Here is a 21,963-nt window from a genome sequence, read left to right as displayed (position 1 = left end):
TACTGGTCATTCAATGTGAATTTTGTTTAACCCAGTCTTCTAGGGCTTAGACGGTTTCATCTTATTTATCCACTAACCACCAATGATACTCACCAACTGGTTTTTTCACTCTCTCACATTGACTACAGAACTCAAAATCCCATTGCCTTAACAAATATTTTCACTTCTAAATATTTCCTTATAGATCTTCATATGCATAGCACATTTTGGGGGACAGCAATTCAAGGAGAACCATACCCTATGCAGTGGGAAATTTATAATTTGGTATCCGGTTTATTCATTAGTTTCCATAGGCACGGTTCGTGTGGGCCTGCAAAACTCGACAACTGCGCGGTGATCCTATTTTTTATCATGAAAAGTCAAGTGTACGAGAAAGCATTCCTGCTAGCGGTCACCATCCTCAGTGGATGGGATGTGGTCCTCCTCGCCTGCGGCTGTGGCATGTGACCTACCAGGATGGGCCATGGGCACTCAAGGCGGCCCATGAGCGCACAGGCGCCACGCCCCTCTCACAGGCTGGGGCGGGTTAAGGCCGAAGACACAAGTTCACCAAGAGAGTGCCCGATACACTCCTTGCTCACAGTCCAGCGAGATTCGAGCGTCCGTCCTCAAGCTTGGGAAGGCCGCGGAAGGTGCTGGGGTCTGTGGGAGGCCACGGAACCCGTCCGGGAGTCCCTGCCGTGCCAGAACCAGGAAGCGAGGAGCGGCGGCTGGTCGCCATGAGCGGTCCCCTTAGGCCCGGCACCAGCAAGTGGCGGCGGGCGGCCACTACGGTGCTGGCGACCGGCTGGGCGCCCCCGGGCCCTGCCGCCCAGTCGCCGCCGGCCGCGGGTTTCCGGCTGCTGCTGCTGCAGCGCTCCCGGGACCAGGGTTTTCTGCCGGGCGCGTGGGTCTTCCCGGGCGGTGTGCTGGAGGCGGTTGACCGCTCGGCCGACTGGCAGCGCCTCTTCGAGCCGCACCACAGACCGCCCCGCTTCGGCCTCGTCCCGGCGCCGCTACCTCGCGCCACCTTCCCGGCTCCGCCATACCCCAGTGAGGACGCCGCCGACGGGGTCCCGGAGGCGCTGCCAGATGACGTGGCCTTCCGTATCTGCGCCATCCGCGAGACCTTCGAGGAGGCGGGTGTGCTGCTGCTGCGGCCTCGCGGCGCCCCGCCGGCCGCCGGGGCCCGGCCGGAGCCCGGACGCGCGCTCGAGCCGCCTCCGGGCCTGGCCGACTGGCGCGCGCGCGTCCGCCGCGACCCTCGCCAGTTCCTGGACCTGTGTACGCACCTGGACTGCACGCCCGACATCTGGGCGCTGCACGACTGGAGCGGCTGGGTCACGCCCTTCCTGCGACCCGGCGGCCGCCGCTTTGACACAGCCTTTTTCCTGTGCTGCCTGCTTGAGGCACCGTCCATCAGCCCGGACAAGACCGAGGTGGTGGACTGCCAGGTAGGACATCGTCACGGAGAGGAGTGGGGGGACCACGGCAACTTGAGAGTGAGGACCCCGGCGGGCTGAACCCAGAGAGGTTAATTAACTTCTCAGGGCTGTACAGTTAGTGACTGAATGGGAATGGCACCCCGGCGGTCGACCCTCACCATCAGGCCAAAGTCCTGCCGGGTTCCCTGGCTTTAGGGTCTAAAAGGTCTCGACCCTTCTCCCCAAGCTGTTGCACCAGCGGATGTCGGGCGGAGAGCCCAGCCTCCCAGATGTGCAGAACAGTTCATCTGGAACCAGGTTCTTTGCTGAACACTTTACATGTAGATAACTCGTTTAATCTTCTCAGCAGCTTTATGAGGTAGGTGTTGTTATTAGCCTCTGGCCAGAGGTTTATTAATTTATTGATCCTTTCAAAGACCAAGTTTTTTCTTTCATGGATTGTCTCTATTCATTTTCTGTTTCCTTGGGAGTTTTTTTAAATCTATTTTTTTCTTTTTTCTGTTTACTTTGGATTTTATTTGGTCTTCATTTTCTGATTTCTTAAAATAGAAATAGATTATTCAAGACCTTTCCTAGTATAAGCATTTAATGCTATGCATTTTCCTCTAAAGCTAAGCACTGCTTTAGCTTCATCCCACAATTTTAAGATGTTGTGTTTTCATTTAGTCACAGTACTTTCAACTTCCCATTGAATTTCATCTTTGGCCCATGGGTTATTGAGAAGTGTTTTTAATTTCTAAATATATGGAGAGTTTCCAAATACCGTTCTGTTAGTAATCCTAGTTTAGTTCTCTCTCATCAGAGAACATAGTTTCTCTGATTTTAGCCTTAAAATTCATTGAGACTTGTTCTGTGGCCCAGTGTATTGTCTGTCTTGGTGAATATTCCCTGTGCACCTGAAAAGAATATATTCTGCTGCTTGCTGGAGTGTTCTGAAAAATGTCAGTTTGAGTTGTTTGTTGGTGTTGTTCAGAGCTTTCATATAATTTATTTGTTCCACCAAATACAAAGAGACGGATGTTGAAATCTTCAACTAATAATTGTTGATTTGTCTATCTTTTTTTCAATTTTAACAGGTTTTTCTTCATGTGTTTTGAAAGTCCCTTATCAAATGCTGCTTACATATGTAGGACTAGTAAGATTGAATGACTTGACTTTTTGATTATTATAAAATATCCTTTAGCCCTGGAAATATTTCTGGTCCTAAAATTGGAAATTTATTCTGTATAGTAAAGTTTATTCTGTTTGAAGGCCACTTTGGCTTTCTTTGGATTCATTTTAACACAGTATATTCTTTTCCTCCTTTTACTTTTAGCCTGTGTTTTTTTTTTGTTTTTTTTTTTCATGGGCAGGCACCCGGAATCGAACCAGGGTCCTCGGGCATGGCAGGCAAGCATTCTTACCTGCTAAGCCACCGTGGCCCGCCCCATCTGTGTTTTTATGGCTTGTTTCTTGTAGGCAGCAATCGTCTTGCTTTCTTTATCCAATATGACAAATTCTGCTTTTTAATTGGAGCGTTTAGATCAAATCTACCATCATGATACTAGCTTTTTTATCCCATCTATTCTTTGTGCCATTTTTTTCTTTTCTTGCCTTTCAATTGTCTTCCTTGGGTAAGACTCTCCTTTGGCCAGGGTCACTGTTAACTATTTTAGATTAAAATATAGAATCCAAAATCCAGAAACCCCTTCTACTCTCCCAACTATTGTCTCTTTAATGTAATTTTTAAGGGTCTGAAGTTGGAGTTATTTCCCAGGAATCGGATTGCGTTGTTGGGTACTTATCATCTGGCTCAGGTACTGGTCCTTTCACTTGGGTGTAGTGAGTCTAGCCTTTCTCTGCCTCCAGACAGCCATCTCAGTTGTCAATAGAACTTGATAGGGCCCTTTCCAGGCTGGTTGAAATTCGGACTCTTTCCACAATTTGATAGCTGTCAGGTTGGTGTTGATGGACAGCGTACTCAAGAGGTGGGGTCTGAACCAGTAAGCCACAGTGTCCGAGGGATGAACAGAGTAGAGAACAAAGCCAGTATATAATTTTTAAGAAAGAGGTTCTTTGCAAAGTCAGCTACTAGCATGGTCTGTCCTAAGGCAAAATTATCCTCTGGCTCTGGACCTGTAAAACTCAGAACAAGTTATTTGCTGCTGACATACAAAGGAGGGACAGTCATAGGATAAATACCCCTATTTCCATAGGGAGAAATTAGAAGAAACAGTGGGGTCACTAGACCCAAGCAGTTTCGAGAACCTGCAGGACTTTGAATCTAACTCCATTAGATTTCAAAGTCTGAGTGATTTCTTTTCCAGGCTTTAGAAAGCGGCAGCCCACCCTTTCCAAGGGCCTATGCAGAGACCCGCCTCTCTCCAAATGCAACCCTGGGGAATACTGGGGAGACCACACCCGTCTTGGCTCTACCCTCTCCAAGCATGGGGTGCATCTGGGTAGCCCTTGCACTTGGCGGCAACCAGGCTCTCCCCAGTCCCCCAGGGAATGCGCTCAACCCTCTCCAAGGCCTGGGGCAGCACCACTCCTCTACTGTGAGATTGGAAGGCCCATCCTCTGCCTTCAGGGCAAACTTAACCTTCTCCAAGTACTTGGTTGGGTCCGTTCTCCTGGCCTGAGGTTTCTTGACTTTAGACTTTAGCTTCCATAGTTAGGCCTCTGAAGTTATTTTACCTTCATTTTGTCCCTTTTCTATCCCTCTCAGTTCCAACTGGCAGTGGTTCTCTTTATACAGATCCTGCGACATTTTTGTTGGCTTTCTGTGCAGTAGTCTCAGATCATGCCCATCAGCCAGTCCCATGGGTACTATAAACAAGTTACTCCCAGCTTCTGGAATGTACAACAGGGGGCTTCTAATTTGGTTGTCTTCCCAACAGATATTAGTAGGTTTGAAATGGGACTTTAAAGCTTTCCCCTTTTACCCCCAAAACTGTGAGGTAGCTACCAGAGAATTCGATCCCCTTTGGGATATGGATTGCAGAAGATTGAGCTGCCCCAGTGTCCACCAAAAATGTAATTTCTCCATGATAAGGGCCCACCTTTAGATTTACCAAAGGCTCCCAATGGGCTATTGAGACAAGGAGGCTCTGACCTCCTCAGAATTCCTCAGAATTCACCAGGGGTATCACCAGCCTTCTTTCTGTAAACTCGGGCTCTCCCTTTTAAAATGACAAGGTTTCCCATAGTGATAATACCCTGCTGAGTCCTGTGGCCACCTCGCTCCTTTATCCCCCTTTGCCCAAACTGTTTCTCTGTCTCACCTGCTTTACCTCTAATCTCTTCTTGACCATGTGGTCAACCATGCTCAACCTAACTTTAGCTTGTTGCTTCTGCTTTCCTCTTCCCTTCTCACAAACACTTTCTGTGACTCTCGAAATAACTCTCCTAGCGATTTATCCATCCACCCATCTGTTTTATGGATCTTTTTCTGAATTTCAGGCCAAAACCCCTTTACATCCTTAAGCCACAGGACTATCAGGGTCCATCCCTGAATATCTTCTTGCCTGGCTCCTCAACCATTGCAGGTAAGCAGAGGGAGTCTTGTCTAAGTTCATTCCTCAAAAACAATACCCAACAAGATTTTTCTGGAAAAGGTGCATAAAATATGTGGCTCAGTGTCCAAGAGATTATTTAAAGTTTTTGGTTCCCAAATGAAGTCTTCATTTTAACCAAGAATCCCTTGTGTCTCTTTTAATCATCTAACCTCTCCTAAGCTCAGCTACTTGCCCAAGTAAATAAGAAAGCAGGCTTCTTTCATGCCATCTCAAATAATGCCAACATTATTTCCTAGAAGTAGTTGGTAGGTCCTGTCAGGAGATACTATAACCCTCCTAGGAGTCCAATTCCTATACTGACTAAAGTCAAGACTGAACTCCTACATGAAAATGCTCCCACATCAAGATAGTTTTATTCACCCATTTGCTTCACTCTTAACAGTAACGCATCTGCAACTTCTTGCATTTGTCATAGGGATTTTTTATAGAGAAACCCAGACTCTGAATCAAGTGGTCTCATTCCACTTTGAAATAGTTTTATTAAATCAAAGAGACAAAACTAGAAAATTACCAGAATATCGGTAACTCTGGGTAGCTTCTTCAAGTCCCTTTTAAGGACTAAAAATTCTTTTTCTTGAGCCACCTCAAAGGCATTATTTAAGTTCTGAGATTTGCGTATAGCTGTGTGGGCTGCACCGAAAGAGAGACCACTCAATTCAAAACTGCAAACCAATTTGGAGTCTTTATTAGCTGGCCGGTGACTGCCTCAGAAACCTCCAAGAAGGAAGATTCAGAGAGCAGCCCTCAGAGGTTTTCAAGGTGAGCTTATAAAGGCTAAAACCATGTTGCGGTTTGCAGTTGCTAGCAAGCAAGCATAATCATAGAAGCAAAAAAATGCTGTTAGCTGTTGCCAAAACACATCCTGTTTCCTCAGTTTCCTAACATTGGTCATTGTTTAACTCTTGGAGATATTCCTCCCCAGATCTTTGGGGACTTTCCCTGTTCTGGCTTGATTTATTGCTCCTGACCCTCCACAATAGCCAATTTTATCCCCTGTATAGTGAGGATTCTAAGATCCCTCATTTGTGTCCTGTCTTCCTGATCATTATTATTCCAATTGGGATCTATGTGGAGGAATTTCTGTCTTTCTTACATTGTTCCAACTGCTTCCTCAATTATTGGTGGGTTGTCACAGGTGGAGCAGTTGGCCGATTGCCCCTCCTGCTCCCTGGGGGGGAATGCGGGTTAGTTCCATTGGGCCTTCACAGTCCAACAGTCCCTGCCCCCAGGGAGAAGCAAAGAGGGGGGGGGGGCTTTAGCTTCTAAAGATAAAGATTTAGCCTCTAGCTCTGGGGTTTTGACCTTTAAAGGACAAAGAGAGGTCTCCCTTCCCTTTAGCCAACACATGGCAGAATCGGACTCTTTGGAGAAGGGCTTCTTTTCATTAGCATAAAGCACAAGGTCGGCACAAAGCCAATCCTCATCTGCCCCATATTTTGGCCATAATACATTGGGTGGCACAATGCTTTCTTTTGTCCAAATGTACTTTTTCTTTTTCCTTGGCTTGATCACTATCTGTCCAATATTCCAACATTCTCCTTATGGCCCATCCGGAGGAATGTTCCTGGTGGACTCTATAGGTACCCCCTTCCCTTTTTCCTAGGCCAGCCAACTGCCTCTATTACCCATTCTGAGTCTTGCCTGGGTTTCTTTCTCTCAGCACTGTTTCACTTCATCTGACTCTGGCCCTTTCCTGCATGGGAGAAGGGAACCACAGATTGGGACTCCATACTTTGTTACTCAATGCCAGGCTTATCAGAATTCCTCCCAACCACCAAGGCAATACTTTTTCCTTACTTTGGTCCACACACAGAGTTGCCTGGTCACTGTGAGGCAGATTTTCCTTTCCCTTTTTTTGTTCACAGTTGGTGGATCCAAGTGCCCAGTCTCAGGTCCTTCTGGCTGCTGGAAGTGGGCTCCCAACAGCAGAGTCTGAGATTGTTCGATCAGTGGGGCGTACCTTCCCTTCATCCTCCTCAGGGGTCCTCCTTTGAAGCCTTGGATCCCAGTCGAGTCCCCAGTATTGTTAGAAAGAAAACCATACCTGAAAGAGAACCCTCACCCATTTGTGAAGAAAATAATTTATTAATGATCTTGCAAGAACTGGCATGCCACCAAAAATTGGTGGCTGGTGCACTGAACAGCTGAAAGCAGTGGTATTTATTTCCTAAGCCTAGCACACAGTTCCCTCCCCTGTTTCCCCACTGTTTGGATAAGCCAGAGGTTACAGCCTATCTGGATAGTCTAACTAATTCAAATTTCCCACTGAAGGTTCCTGTTTTTTATTACACTTCACATTTCAGTGACCCTGGCCGTTACTTACTGAAACTTGGTACCTACTTGTACCAATTCTAGGCTTGCGTCAGAGGCTCTCTCCTTTCCCTACCTGCAAGACCAGTTTGAGCTGTCGTGCAGCCCTTTACTGCACCATCTTGTGAAAGCTGAATTTAATTTTATTCTTATAGTTGAGAAGTTTTCAGCCATCATTCTTTGAATTTTTTTTCTGCTCCTTTCTTCTCTCCTTCTAGTACACCCATCATTCGTATGTTGGTACACTTAATGGTCCCACCTTTCTTTGAGGCTCTATTCATTTTTCTTGGTTATTTCCCTCTCAGTTCTTTGACTTACATATTTTCTATTGCTTTATCCTCAAGTTTTTCAATTCTGTCTGCTGTTCAAATCTGTCAAACCACTCTAGTGAATACTTCATTTCAGGCATTGTACTTTTCAACTCCAGAATTTACATCTTTTTAGACAATTTCTTTCTCTTTATTGATATTCCCTATTTGTCTTGCCCCTTCTGAGTCATGCAGTTTTCTGTATTTTCTATTTCTCATCATGTTCACATTCTCCTCTATAGCATTGAACATGTGACATATTTTAACAGTGGTTTTAATATCCTTTTCTGCTAATTCCATCATCTGTGTCAGTTCTAGATTTGTTTCTATTGATTGACTTTTTTCCTACTTATGCTTCACATTTTTCTACTTTGTCATCTGTGAGCAATTTTTGATTGGATGTTGGTTATTGTGATTTAATGTTGTTGATTGTTGAATTTTGTCATTTTTGTTTAAAGAACATTGGACTTCTCCTGGCAGGCAGTTATTACAAATTAACTTGATTGTTTTGAATTTATTTTTAATCTATTTTAGAGTGACTCTACAGTAGCCTTTACTTTCTAATTTAGCTGTACTTTTAGCATGTGTTCCCCTGTGTGCTACCTAATACCCCTTACATTCAACAGTGATTCTTCAACTGTTGTGGAAAAGAATTTTTAAAAATTTCAGGCCCTGAGGAGGAGCCAAGATGGCGGCTTAGCAAGGTGTGGGATTTAGTTTGTCCTCCAGAGCAGCTAATAAATAGCCAGAAACAGTACAGGACAACTGTCGGGACCACATCAGTGACCAGACACACAGCGTACCCCAGTCTGGACCAGCTGGACAGGCTGCGAGCCTCCCCAGAACCGTGAGTTCTGCAAGCCACAGAGGCAGGCACCCCTCCCCCACAGGCTGCTTCCCAGAGGGGAGAGGAAAGAGACTTTACCAGCAACAGGGGTTGAGCACAACCAAACACCAATTGTGGAATTAATTAACAAATTCTGACTACTAAAAATAGGCCCCCAGTTCAGCTGAACCTTGAGTAAAAGCAGAAGTGCTGGTTTTTGCCCTGGCGCAGAGGGGTCAGGGGTGACAGAAAAAAGAAAAAAAAAAACAAGGTTTTTGGATCTGAAAAAGTCTGTGCCCTGCAGGAAAGAAGGGGGCACATAGGACCTGGAGATACGAAGAGCAATGTACCAACTTAAGCTCTTGATTGGCAAATCCGAGGAACGGGGTCCTGCTCCAAAAAGGATTTTTATTTTTCTCTTTTGTGGTTGTGTTTCTAAGGATTGATTACTCTTTGGATACAGCTGCAAGGCGTCTCAGGCTCCACTGCCCCAGGGATGGGCAGAAACAGGCTTGTTTGAGAGCTTATCTGGAGCCTGTGCCTTCCCCAGGAGAGGGATGGGGCCCACCTCAGGTGGAATCCCTCCATCAAGTAATTCAGACCCCAGGATCTGGAAAAGGGAAGCGATTAAAGCCAGCCTACAGCCTCTCTTCTGTCTTCACCAAGCCCCCAGCAGGGAGAGTCTGCTGAATTTAAAGGTACCACATCACCTTATGCTGGTGGGACCTGCAGGTAGAAAAGTGCCACATACTGGGCAGGGTAGGAAAAACACAGAGTCCAGAGACTACATAGGAAAAGCTTTTAATTTGCTGGGTCACACCCTCAGGGAAAACTGACACAGATGACTCTTTCCTTCTGAGAGGAGACCAGTTTGGTCTGGAAAAATCTGACTGGGGTCTATAATACCTAAGTAGACCCTCCTAAGGGGTGGGAGAAAGGCACCACACAGGCAGGGCAATAAACAAAAAAAAGCAAGAACTGAAAAATTCTGATATATTAAAAGAAACCTAAGCTAGAGGACTAGAATAAGCTGAACTGAATGTCAAAGAACAGATAGACAACAAAGTCATCCAGCAAGAAAATCCTAAGAAAAAAAAAGTGAAAACAATCTCCAGAATAAACAAATTAAGGTAATTAAATGCCCAGACACCTGCAAAAAATAACAAATCACACTAGGAAAATTGAAGAAATGGCCCAGGCAAAGGAACAAACCAACAATTCAAATGAGATACAGAGTTGAAACAGTTAATTCTGAATGTTCGAACAGATATGGAAAACCTCATCAAAAATCAAATCAATGAATTGAGGGAGGATATAAAGAAGGCAAGGAATGAACAAAAAGAAAAAATGGAAAGTCTGAAAAAACAAATCACAGAACTTATGGGAATGAAAGGGACAGTAGAAGAGATGAAGAGAACAGTGGAAACCTACAATATCAGATTTCAAGTGGCAGAAAATAGTGAACTGGAGGACAGGACATCTGAAATCCGACAAGCAAAAGAAAATGTAGGGAGAAGAATGGGAAAAATATGAGCAGGGACTCAGAGAATTGAATGACAACATGAAGCGCATGAATGTATGTGTTGTGGGTGTCCCTGAAGGAGAAGAGAAGGAAAAAGGAGGAGAAAAACTAATGGAGGAAATTACCACTGGAAATTTCCCAACTCTTATGAAAGACTTAAAATTTCAGATCCAAGAAGTGCAGCGTACCCCAAAGAGAATAGATCCAAATAGACATACTCCAAGACACTTACTAACAAGAATGTCAGAGGTCAAAGAGAAAGAGAATCTTGAAAGCAGCAAGAGAAAAGCAATCCATCACATACAAGGGAAGCCCAATAAGACTATGCGTAGATTTCTCAGCAGACACCATGGAGGCAAGAAGACAGTGGGATGATATATTTAAGGTACTAAAAGAGAAAAACTGCCAATCAAGAATTCTATATCCAGGAAAACTGTCCTTCAAAAATGAGGGGGAAATTAAAACATTTGCAGACAAAAATTCACTGAGAGAATTTGTGACTAAGAGACTGGCTCTGCAAGAAATACTAAAGGGAGCAGTAGAGACAGAGAAGAAATGAACAGGAGAGAGAGGTGTGGAGAAGAGTACAGAAATGAAGACTATCAGTAAAGATAAAAAGAAGAAAAATGAGATATGACATATAAAACCCAAAAGACAAAATGGTAGAAGAAAGTACTCCCCGTAGAGTAATAACACTAAACGTTAATGGATTAAACTCCCCAATCAAAAGACACAGACCAGCAGAATGGATTAAAAAACAGGACCTATCTATATGGTGTCTACAGGAAACACATGTTAGACCCAAGGATAAACATCGGTTTAAAGTGAAAGGATGGGAAAAGATATTCTGTGCAAATAACAATCAGAAAAGACCAGGAGTAGCTATACTAATACCCAACAAATTAGACTTTAATTGTAAAACAGTTAAAAGAGACAAAGAAGGACACTGTATATTAATAAAAGGAACAATTAAACAAGAAGACAAAACAATCATAAATATTTAAGCACCAAGCCACAGTGCTCCAAAATACATGAGGCAAACACTAAAATGAGAAATAGACACAACTAGCATAATAGTTGGAGACTTCAATTCCCCACTCTTACCAATGGACAGAACATTTAGACAGAGGATCAATAAAGAAACCGAGAATTTGAATAATACAATCAATGAGCTAGACTTAACAACGTATATAGAACATTACACCCCACAACAGCAGGATACACCTTTTTCTCAACTGCTCATGGATCATTCTCAAGGATAGACCATATGCTGGGTCACAAAGCAAGTCTCAATAAATTTAAAAAGATTAAAATCATTCAAAACACTTTCTCAGATCATAAAGGAATGAAGCTGGAAATCAATAATAGGCAGAGTGCCAAAAAATTCACAAGTATATGGAGGCTCAGCAACACACTCTTAAACAACCAGTGGGTCAAGGAAGAAATTACAAGAGAAATCAGTAAATATCTCAAGGCAAATTAAAATGAAAACACAACATACCAAAATTTATGGGATGCAGCAAAGACAGTACTAGGAGGGAAGTTTATTGCCCTAAATGCCTATGTCAAGAAAGAAGAAAGGGCAAAAATCGAGGAATTAACTGTCCACTTGGAAGAACTAGAGAAAGAACAGCAAACTAACTCCAAAGCAAGCAAAAGGAAAGAAATGATGAAGATTAGAGCAGAAGTAAATGAAATTGAGAACATGAAAATAATCAAGAAAATCAACAAAACAAGAAGTTGGTTCTATGAGAAAATCAATAAGATTGATGGACTATTAGCGAGATTGACAAAAAGAAGAAGAGGGAGGATGCAAATAAATAAAATCAGAAATGGAAGAGGAGACATAACCACTGACCCCACAGAAATAAAGGAAGTAAAGAGAGGACACTATGAACAACTTTATGCTAATAAATTCGACAATGTAGATGAAATACACAACTTTCTAGAAAGGCATGAGCCACCAACTTTGCCTCGATAAAAAATAGACAACCTCAACAAACCAATCACAAGTAAAGAAATTGAATCAGTTATTAAGAAGCTTCCAAAAAGAAAAGTTCAGGACCAGATGGCTTCACATGTGAATTCTACCAAACATTCAAGAAAAAATTAGTACCAATCCTGCTCAAACTCTTCAAAAAAATTGAAGAGGAGGGAAAGCTACTTAACTCATTCTACAAAGCCAACATCACCCTCATACCAAAGCCAGACAAAGATATTACAAGAAAAGAAAAGTACAGGCCAATCTCTCTAATGAATATAGATGCAAAAATCCTCAACAAAATTGTTGCAAATGGAATCCAGCAGCTCATTAAAAGAATTATACACCATGACCAAGTAGGATTCATTCCAGGTATGCAAGGATGGTTCAACGTAAGAAAATCAATTAATGTAATACACCATATCAACAAATCAAAGTAGAAAAACCACATGATCATCTCGATTGATGCAGAAAAGGGATTTGACAAAATTCATCATCCTTTCTTATTGAAAACATTTCAAAGGATAAGAATAGAAGGGAACTTCCTTAAAATGGTAAAGGGAATATATGAAAAGCCCACAGCTAATATCATCCTCAATGGGGAAAAACAGAAAATTTTCCCCCTAAGATAAGGAAGAAGACAAGGATGTCCACTATCACCATTTATTCAGCATTGCATTGGAAGTTCTAGCCAGAGCAATTAGACAAGAAAAAGAAGTACAAGGCATCAAAATAGGAAAGGAAGAAGTAAAACTCTCACTGTTTGCATGTGATATGATTCTATATGTCGAAATCCCTGAAAAATCCACAGCAAAACTACTAGAGCTAACAAATAAGTACAGCAAAGTGGCAGGTTACAAGATCAACACTCAAAAATCTGTAGTGTTTCTATACATTAGTAATGAACAATCAGGGGGAAATCAAGAAAAAAATTCCCTTTATAATTACAACCAAAATAAAAAAATATTTAGGAGCAAACTTAACTAAAGATACAAAAGACCTATGCAAAGAAAACTACAAGAAATTGTCAAAAGAAATCACAGAAGACCTAAATAGATGGAAGGGCAGATCGTATTCATGGAATGGAAGATTAAATATAATTAAGATGTCAATTCATTAAGGAATGAACTTGAAGAATTTCAGTTAAAAACAGAGGTCATCAGGAGATAGAAATAGGGTAGGTATTGGGTAATCGGAACTGAAGGGATACAGATTGTGCAATGGGACTTATTGTAAAAATTCTGAAATGGATAACACAATACTACCTAACTAATACAATAATATTAGAACACTGAATGAAGCTGAACGTGAGAATGATAGAGGAAAGAGGCCTGGGGGTACAAATGAAATTGAAAGGAAAGATATATGCTAAATACTGAGATGATATAATCTAGGAAGGCCTAGAGTGTATAATCATAGTGACTAAATGTACAAATTTTAAAATGTTTTGCATGAGGAAGAACAAAGGAATGTCAATAATGCAGGATGTTGAAAAATAGATGGTAATTCATATTTTAAAACTTTAACTTATGTGTGAGACTAAAGCAAAAAATGTTTATTTGGTACAAAAGTTATATTTGACTAGTCATTTCCTAATATAACTTATGTGGACAGCTTAACTGAACACCAGAAGTACATGGAACCTTGAATAGGGCATGAGATTTTGTAGGTTTGTCCAGAGTGATGCCTCAGTAAATCCCAGAAGGACTTGAACAGTGAATAAAAAATATTTGCAAAGTCCACTTGGGGGAATGGTGAGAAAGGGGGAAAATTCAACTTCCCCAAATTGAATTCTTGATATTCTCACAAGCAGTGGGGACAACCAAAACAATAGGCTGAGCCCCCAGTCTTGGGTTTTGTTCATATGAAACTTAACCCCGCAAAGGATAGGCTGAGCCTATTTAAAATTAGATCTAAGAGTCACCCCCAAGAGAACCTTTTTTGTTGCTCAGATGTGGCCTCTCTCTCCCTCAGTCAACATGACAAACAAACTCACTGCCCTCCCCCTCTCTGCATGGGACATGACTCCCAGGGTTTGGACCTTCCTGGCAACGTGGGACAGAAATCCTAGAATGAGCTGGGACTCAGAACCAAGGGATTGAGAAATCCTTCTCGACCAGAACAGGGAAGAGAGAAATGAGACAAAGTAAAGTGTCAGTTGCTGAGAGACTCCAAACAGAGTCAAGAGGTTATCCTGGAGGTTATTCTTAGGCATTAAATGGACATTACCTTTTTAGTTAAGGCATAACAGAGAGGCTGAAGGGAAGTGCCTGAAAATGTAGAGCTGTGTTCCAGTAGCCATGTTTCTTGAAGATGATTGTATAATGATATAGCTTTCATAGTATGACTGTGTGATTGTGAAAACCTTGGTCTGATGCTTCTTTTATCTATCTTATGGACAGATGAGTAAAACATATGGATTAAAAATAAATAAGTAATAGGGGGAACAAATGTTAAAAAAAATTTAGTAGATTGAAATGCTAGTGATCAATGAAAGGGAGAGGTAAGGGGTATAATATATGTGAATTTTTTCCTGTTTTCTTTTTATTTCTTTTTCTGAATTGATGCAAATGTTCTAAGAAATTATCACTATAATGAATATACAGCTATGTGATAAAAAAGTGTTCATTATGTATGTTGATTGGTTTTATTTATTTTTTTAATTAATTTTAAAAAAATATATAAGAAACACAAACATTCTTAACATATGCTCATTCCATTCTACATATATAATCAGTAATTCACAATATCATCACATATTGCATATTCATCATCATGATCATCTCTTAGAACATTTGCATCAATTCAGAAAAAGAAATAAAAAGACAACAGAAAAATAAAACGAAAACAGAAAAAAAATTATACATACCATACCCCTTACCCCTCCCTTTCATTGATCACTAGCATTTCAAACTAAATTTATTTTAACATTTGTTGCCCCTATTATTTATTTTTATTCCATATGTTCTGCTTATCTGTTGACAACATAGATAAAAGGAGCATCAGACACAAGGTTTTCACAATCACACAGTCACATTGTGAAAGCTATATCATTATACAATCATCATCTAGAAACATGGCTACTGGAACACATCTATACATTCTCAGGCAGTTCTCTCCAGCCTCTCCATTACATCTTGGATAACTAGATGATATCCATAATGCATAAGAATAACCTCCAGGATAACATCTCAACTCTGTTTGGAATCTCTCTGTCATTGACACTTTGTCTCATTCCACTCTTCCCCCTTTTGGTCGAGAAGGTTTTCTCAATCCCTTGATGCTGAGTCCTAGCTCATTCTAGGATTTCTGTCCCACATTGCCAGGAAGGTCCACACCCCTGGGAGTCATGTCCCACATAGACGGGGGAGGGCAGTGAGTTTGCTTGTTGTGTTGATTGGAGAGAGAGGCCACATCTGAGCAACAAAAAGGTTCTCTTGGGGGTGACTCTTAGGCCTAATTTTAAGTAAGCTTGACCTATCCTTTGTTAAGTTTCATATGAACAAACCCCTAGACTGGGGGCTCAGCCTTTAGCTTTGGTTGTCTACACTGCTTGTGAGAATATCAAGAATTCAACTTGGGGAGGTTGAATTTCTCCCCACGCTCACCATTCCCCAAAGGGGACTTTGCAAATACTTTTCAACTCACTGATCAAATCACTCTGGGATTCATCGGGGCATCACTCTGGACAAACCAACAAAATCTCATGTCCTACCCAAGGTTCCATGTACTTACGTTATTCAACCAACTATCTACATAAGTTATATTAGGAGACGCACTAGTCAAAATATAAATTTTGTTCCAAATAAACATTTTTTGCTTTAGTCTCATACATAAGATGAAATTTTAAAATATGAATTACCATCTATTTTCAGCACCCTGTAGTAATGACATTCCTTTGTTCTTCCTCATGCAAAAACATTTTTAAATTTGTACATTTAGTCACTATCATTATACACTCTAGGCATTCTTAGAGTATACCATCTCAATTTTTATCGTCTTTCTTTGTGATTTCATTTATGCCCCCATCCCTCCTCCCTCTATCATTCTCACATGCAGCTTCATTCAGTGTTTTAATATAATTGTATTTCAGTTAGTTGGTATTGTGCTGTCCATTTCTGAGGTTTTATATTCAGTCCTGTTGCACAATCTGTATCCCTTCAGCTCCAATTACCCAATATCTTCCCCATTTCTATCTCCTGATGATCTCTGTTATCAATGAAATATTCCAAGTTTATTCACTAATGTCAGTTCATATCAGTGAGACCATACAGTATTTGTCCTTTTGTTTTTGGCTAATCTCACTCAGTATAATCTCCTTATGGTCCATCCATGTTGTTACATACTTCATAACTTTATTCTGTCTTACAGCTGCACAATATTCCATCATATGTATATGCCACAGTTTGTTTAGCCACCTGTCTGTTGATGGACATTTGGGCTGTTTCCATCTGTTGGTAATAGTAAATAATGCTGCTATAGACATTGGTGTGTAAATGTCCTTTGTGTCCTTGCCCTCATGTCCTTTGAGTAGAGACAGCATACAGATTGGCCCTGTTTTTTGATCCATTCTGCCAGTCTTTGTCTTTTGATTGGGGATTTTAATCCATTAACATTTAGTGTTATTACTGCATGAGTAGTACTTTCTTCTGCCAGTTTGCCTTTTGGATTTTATATGTCATATCTAATTTTCCTTCTTTTTTACTTCTACTCATAGTCTTCATTTCTACACTCTTCTCCACATCTTTCTCTTCTGTCTTTTCGTATCTGCTTCTAGTGTTCCCTTTAGTATTTCTTCCAGAGCTGGTCTGTTAGTCACAAATTCTCTCAGTGATCTTTTCATCTGAAAATGTTTTAATTTCTCCCTCATTTTTGAAGGACAATTTTGCTGGATATAGAATTCTTGGTTGGCAGTTTTTCTCTTTTAATAATTTAAATATATCACTCCCCTGTCTTCTCGCCTCCATGGTTTCTGCTGAGAAATCTACACACAGTCTTATTGGGCTTCCCTTGTATGTGATGGATTGCTTTTCTCTTGCTACTTTCAAGATTCTCTCTTTCTCTTTGACATCTGACATTCTGATTAGTAAATGTCTTGGAGTACATCTATTTGGATCTGTTCTCTGGAGTACGCAGCACTTCTTGGATCTGTAATTTTAAGTCTTTCATAAGAGTTGGGAAATTTTCAGTGATAATTTCCTCCATTAGTTTCTCTCCTCCTTTTCCCTTCTTTTCTTCTTCTGGGACACCCACAACATGTATATTTGTGCACTTCATATTGTCCTTCAATTCCCTGAGTCTCTGCTCACTTTCCATTTTTTTCCTATATTTTCTTTTTCTGGTTGGATTTCAGATGTTCCGTCCTCCAGTTCACTAATCCTATGTTCTTCCTATCGAAATCTACCATTGTAGGTTTCCATTGTTTTTTCATCTCTTCTACCGTGCCTTTCATTCCCATAAGTTCTGTGATTTGTTTTTTCAGACTTTCCATTTCTTCTTTTTGCTCATTCCTTGCCTTCTTTATATCCTCCCTCAATTCATTGACTTGATTTTTGATGAGGTTTTCCTTGTCTATTCAAACATTCTGAATTAATTGTTTGAACTCCTGTATCTCATTTGAATTGTTGGTTTGTTCCTTTGACTGGGCCATATCTTCAATTTTCCTAGTGTGATTTGTTATTTTTTGCTGGCATCTAAGCATTTAATTACCTTAATTAGTTTATTCTAGAGATTGCTTTCTCTTCTTTTACCTAGGGATTTCTTGCTGGATTAATTTGTTGCCTATCTGTTCTTTGACATTCAGTTCAGCTTTTTCTGGATCTCTAGTTTAGGTTTTGTTTAACAGAGGAAATTTTTTCAGTTCTTTTTTTCTTGTTTCTTGCCCTGCTTGTATTGTGCCATTTTCTCCCCACCGTTAGGAGGGTCTACTTTGGTATTATAGACCCCAGCCGGATTTTCCCAGACCAAACTGGCCTCCTATCAGGAGGAAAGAGTCAACTGCATTGGTTTTCCCTGAGGGTGAGACCCAGCAGGTTGACAGACTGTCCTGTGAAGTCTCTGGGCTCTGTTTTTCTTATTCTGCCCAGTATGTGGTGCTTGTCTGCCTGCAGGTCCCCCCAGCATAAGATGATGTGGCACCTTTAACTTTGGCAGACTCTCCCTGCTGGGGCATGGTGAAGACAGAGGAGAGGTTGTAGGCTGGTTTTAATGGCTTCAAATTACCAAGCCCTTGTGTCTGAATTCCTCGATGGAGGGATTCCACCTGAGTGGGCTTCACCCCTCCCCTGGGGAAGGCACAGGCTCCAGACAAGCCCTAAAACGAGCTTTGTGTCTGCCTATGCCTGGGGCAGTTGCAGCCTGTGAAGTCCTGCCGCTGTATCCAAACGCAGTCAAGCCTTTGTAGAAACACAGCCACAAAAACCTCTGTTTCCTTTTTTTTTTCTTTTTCTGTCAGCCCTGCCCCCTTGGTGCTGGGGCAAAAATGAGCGACCTCTGCTTTGACCAGGTTCACCTGAGTTGGGGGCCTATTTTTAGTAGTCAGAATTGTTAATTAATGCCACAATTGGTGTTTGGTTGGGCTCAGCCCCTGCTGCTGGTAAAGTCTTTCCTTTCCCCGCTGGTAAGCTGCCTGTGAGGGAAGGGTGCCAGCTGCCATGGCTTGGGTAACTCACAGCTCTGGGGGGGCTCACAGCAGGTCCACCTGGTCCAGACTGGGGTATGCTGTGTGTCTGGTCACTGATGTGGCCCCAGGAGCTGTTCTGTACTGTTTCTGGTTATTTAGTAGTCGTTCTGGAGGACAAATTAAAACACGCACATTGCTAGGCTGCCATCTTGGCCCCGTTCTCCAGGTTTTATTAATAAAATTAAAAAAAAAAGATCTTCAGATCTTACAATCTCAAATATTATATTGTCCACGGAGAAAAGACCTCAGGAAACTTTATGTTTGTCTTTCACAGTTATTATCTCCATCAGAGGCAACTGAAAATTTCATATCAAAACAAATTTGGTTGGCACCTCCACAGTTCTATGAAATAAGAAGACTCGAGAACTTTGCCTCTCTCTCTGACTTGCACAAATTTTGTTTGGATCGTGCAGTAGAAGGGAGGGAAAGATGGATGCCAATCATATTGTTAACTGCTGATGGGACACTCAGCCTTTATCCAGGTAAATCAGTGAAGCATCAATGCTTTTGTTAGTCTTTACTTTTAATGCACCATGTAGCTGTATTTCCCAGCACAAAACGTGAATTTCAGCCTGTGTTTAATACTCTACTCGGGTCAGAGTTTTTAGACATAGCATTTTTCATAATCCGGGATTCTAATCCGGGATGTGTGTGCCACTTTATGCACACACATATATATTTGTATCGTGTACACAACCATAATGTTACATATAGAGTTACAGAAATATGTTTCTCACCACTGACAGAGTTCTTTTCCACACATCTCACTTTTTTATATTTTAATTTTGAGCTCATCAGATCTTGTACGTTACCAACTTACTTGAATTAGGGAGAATTTGCTGGTGATCAGTTGTTGGGCAAGTGCGGGATGGGTTTTTGTGGCTTTGTAGAATAAGCTTTGTGCCCCATCCTGCTCCGTTGCTGTCTCAGTTCTTCAGACTAGTAATGAGCTTTGTTACTCAACCTACATGAGACAGTTCAGAGATCTTGACATGTCAATGATAATTTCTATAATTCAAACTTAAAATTATCAGAGCAGCACACATGGAAATACCAAAAATATATGTATATCAAGGCCAGTATTGATACAGTGTTGAATACAATAGAGTCATGAACTAGTGTAAAAGTTACAGTTCATGATGAGAACATACTAGTCATAAGTGTTTATTTGCCCAAAGACAATACTTGACTAAGGTGGGGGCGGAAAGAGGAAAACATTGAAAACACAAGGTGTCAAGATAAGCTCATAAAATTTGGTTTATTTAACAACTATCTCAGTTCCAAACACATGAAATAGATAAAAATGAATACTGATGTATATGTCACTAATATATTGTAATGTTTAATAAAGTAATGCTTTATGGGATTAAAATTTTATTATTTTTCAGGTGATGAGCTATACAGGGAAGATTTAGACTATTTAGAAAAACATTTATCCACTGAAAAAACTACTGAAGAAATCATGAAAGAAGGCGAGAAGTTTCACCGAATAGTCATGCACGATCGCTATCTTTATAGTCTTTTTGTGACTGTTCAGTCAAAGTATAAGCATGTTTATCCTAAGTCATACGTCATAGCCAAGAGCCATATGTAGAGGGCTGCTTGTTTGCAAACTGGCATATTTGAAGTAGTCCTGATTAATAAGGAGGGTTGACCAGACTTGTTTGAAACTGAGGGACCTTAATGCCTATAAAAATTATAGCACAGTCTTTCTCATTTCAAGTGAATTATTGAATTTCCTGCTTATTTTATACTTTAAACTTCACAGTATCTACCAATATAAAGTATTAATGCTCTTGTTACCAACATGAAAAAAAAATTCAGCAGTTTTCACTTCTATATTGTTTTATTATCTCAAAAGTTCAAATAAGATGTCATACTGTCTCTGTTTTTCTAACTATCCAGTGTATTAGCCTTTCCCTGATGTGCTTAGCAGTTTGATCCATGCATTCTGTAGACTTTCTACTGGAATTAATTTAAGGGTGTCATAACTAGATGGTAAAATAGACTTGAGACAACCTTTAAGTGAGAATGTCATTTTCTTGCTGTTTTAGTTTGCTAGCTGCTGGAATGCAAAATATCATAAATGGAATGGCTTTTTAAAAAGGGAATTTATTAAGTTGCTAATTTGCAGTTCTCAGGCAGAGAAAATGTCCCAATTAAAACAAGTCTATAGAAGTGTCCAATAAGGCATCCAGGGAAAGATACCTAGGTTCAAGAAGGCTAGTGAAGTTCCTTGTTTTTCTCTCAGGTGAGAAAGCACATGACGAACACAACCAGGGTTTCTCTCTCATCTGGAAAAGCACATGGCAAACATGGCATCATGTGTTAGCTTTCTCTCCTGGCTTCCTGTTTCATGAGCTCCCCAGGAAGTGTTTTCCTTCTTCATTTCCAAAGGTTGCTTTGCTGGTGGACTCTCTGCTTCTCATGACTGTGTCATTCATTGTCCTTTTCTGCTCTCTCTAAATCTCCTGCTTTATGAGGAAGAACAAAGGAATGTCATTACTGCAGGGTGCTGAAAATAGATGGTAATTAATATTTTAAAATTTTACCTTATATGTGAGACTAAAGCAAAAAATGTTTATTTGGTACAAAATTTATATTTTGATTAGTGCATTTCCTAATGTAACTTATGTAGACAGCTTAATTGAACACCATAAGTACATGGAACCTTGAATAGAAGATGAGATTTTGTTGTTTTGTCCAGAGTGATGCCCCAACAAATCCCAGAGTGATTTGAACAGTGAATAAAAAAGTATTTGCAAAGTCCCCTTTGGGGAATGGTGAGAAAGGGGGAAAATTCAACTTCCCCAAGTTGAATTCTTGATATTCTCACAAGCAGTGCAGACAATCAAAGCTACAGGCTAAGCCCCCAATCTTGGGGTTTGTTCATATGACACTTAACCCCACAAAGCATAGGTCAAGCCTACTTAAAATTAGGCCTAAGAGTCACCTCCAAGAGAACCTCTTTTGTTGCTCAGGTGTGGCCTCTCTCTCCAGCCAACACAACAAGCAAACTCACCATCCTCCCCCTCTCTACGTGGGACATGACTCCAGGGGTGTGGACCTTCCTGGCAACATGGGACAGAAATCCTGGAATGAGCTGAGACTCAGCATCAAGGGATTGAGAAAACCTTCTCAACCAAAAGGGAGAAGAGTGAAATGAGACGGCTGAGAGATTCCAACCAGAGTCGAGAGGTTATCCTGGAGGTTATTCTTACGCATTAAATAGATATCACCTTGTTAGTCAAGATGTAGTGGAGAGGCTGGAGAGAACCGCCTGAAAATGTGGAGCTGTGTTCCAGTAGCCACGTTTATTGAAGATTATTATATAATGATATAGCTTTCACAGT

The 21,963-nt window shown here is 41.0% G+C and overlaps 1 protein-coding gene across 5 annotated transcripts; it reads left to right on the top strand.

The window, feature by feature from the left end:
• The first annotated feature begins 461 nt into the window (after positions 1-461).
• NUDT19 (nudix hydrolase 19) lies at positions 462-20,338 on the top strand. 5 transcript variants are annotated; one of them, XR_013163508.1, is made up of 3 exons: positions 462-1,433; positions 1,651-4,951; positions 18,885-18,949. XR_013163508.1 is itself a non-coding variant. In XM_077132265.1 (3 exons), exons 1-3 carry the CDS (start codon positions 720-722, stop codon positions 20,202-20,204), a joined length of 1,128 nt encoding a protein of 375 aa, XP_076988380.1. In that variant the 5' UTR covers positions 481-719; the 3' UTR covers positions 20,205-20,338. The 5 variants fall into 5 exon arrangements, 3 of the variants coding, with proteins under 3 accessions (XP_076988377.1, XP_076988379.1, XP_076988380.1); XR_013163509.1 differs by having other exon boundaries at positions 463-1,433; positions 4,866-4,951; XM_077132265.1 differs by lacking the exon at positions 1,651-4,951 and adding an exon at positions 19,999-20,338 and having other exon boundaries at positions 481-1,433; positions 18,885-19,092.
• The last annotated feature ends 1,625 nt before the right edge of the window (positions 20,339-21,963 follow it).

This window comes from Tamandua tetradactyla, chromosome 16, assembly GCF_023851605.1.
Source record: "Tamandua tetradactyla isolate mTamTet1 chromosome 16, mTamTet1.pri, whole genome shotgun sequence".
In the NCBI taxonomy this organism is placed as follows: Eukaryota; Metazoa; Chordata; class Mammalia; order Pilosa; family Myrmecophagidae; genus Tamandua; species Tamandua tetradactyla.
The sequence above is the reverse complement of the archived record's forward strand: the minus strand, read 5'-3'. Positions and strand labels throughout refer to the sequence as shown.

What these genes read in the sequence shown, in the direction of transcription:
- NUDT19 (XM_077132265.1), top strand. Translation starts at nt 720, where the DNA reads ATGAGCGGTCCCCTTAGGCCCGGCACCAGCAAGTGGCGGCGGGCGGCC. An exon ending in CCGAGGTGGTGGACTGCCAG is followed by an intron (nt 1,434 to 18,884) that starts GTAGGACATCGT and finishes TGTCTTTCACAG; the next exon opens with TTATTATCTCCATCAGAGGC. An exon ending in GACACTCAGCCTTTATCCAG is followed by an intron (nt 19,093 to 19,998) that starts GTAAATCAGTGA and finishes ATTATTTTTCAG; the next exon opens with GTGATGAGCTATACAGGGAA.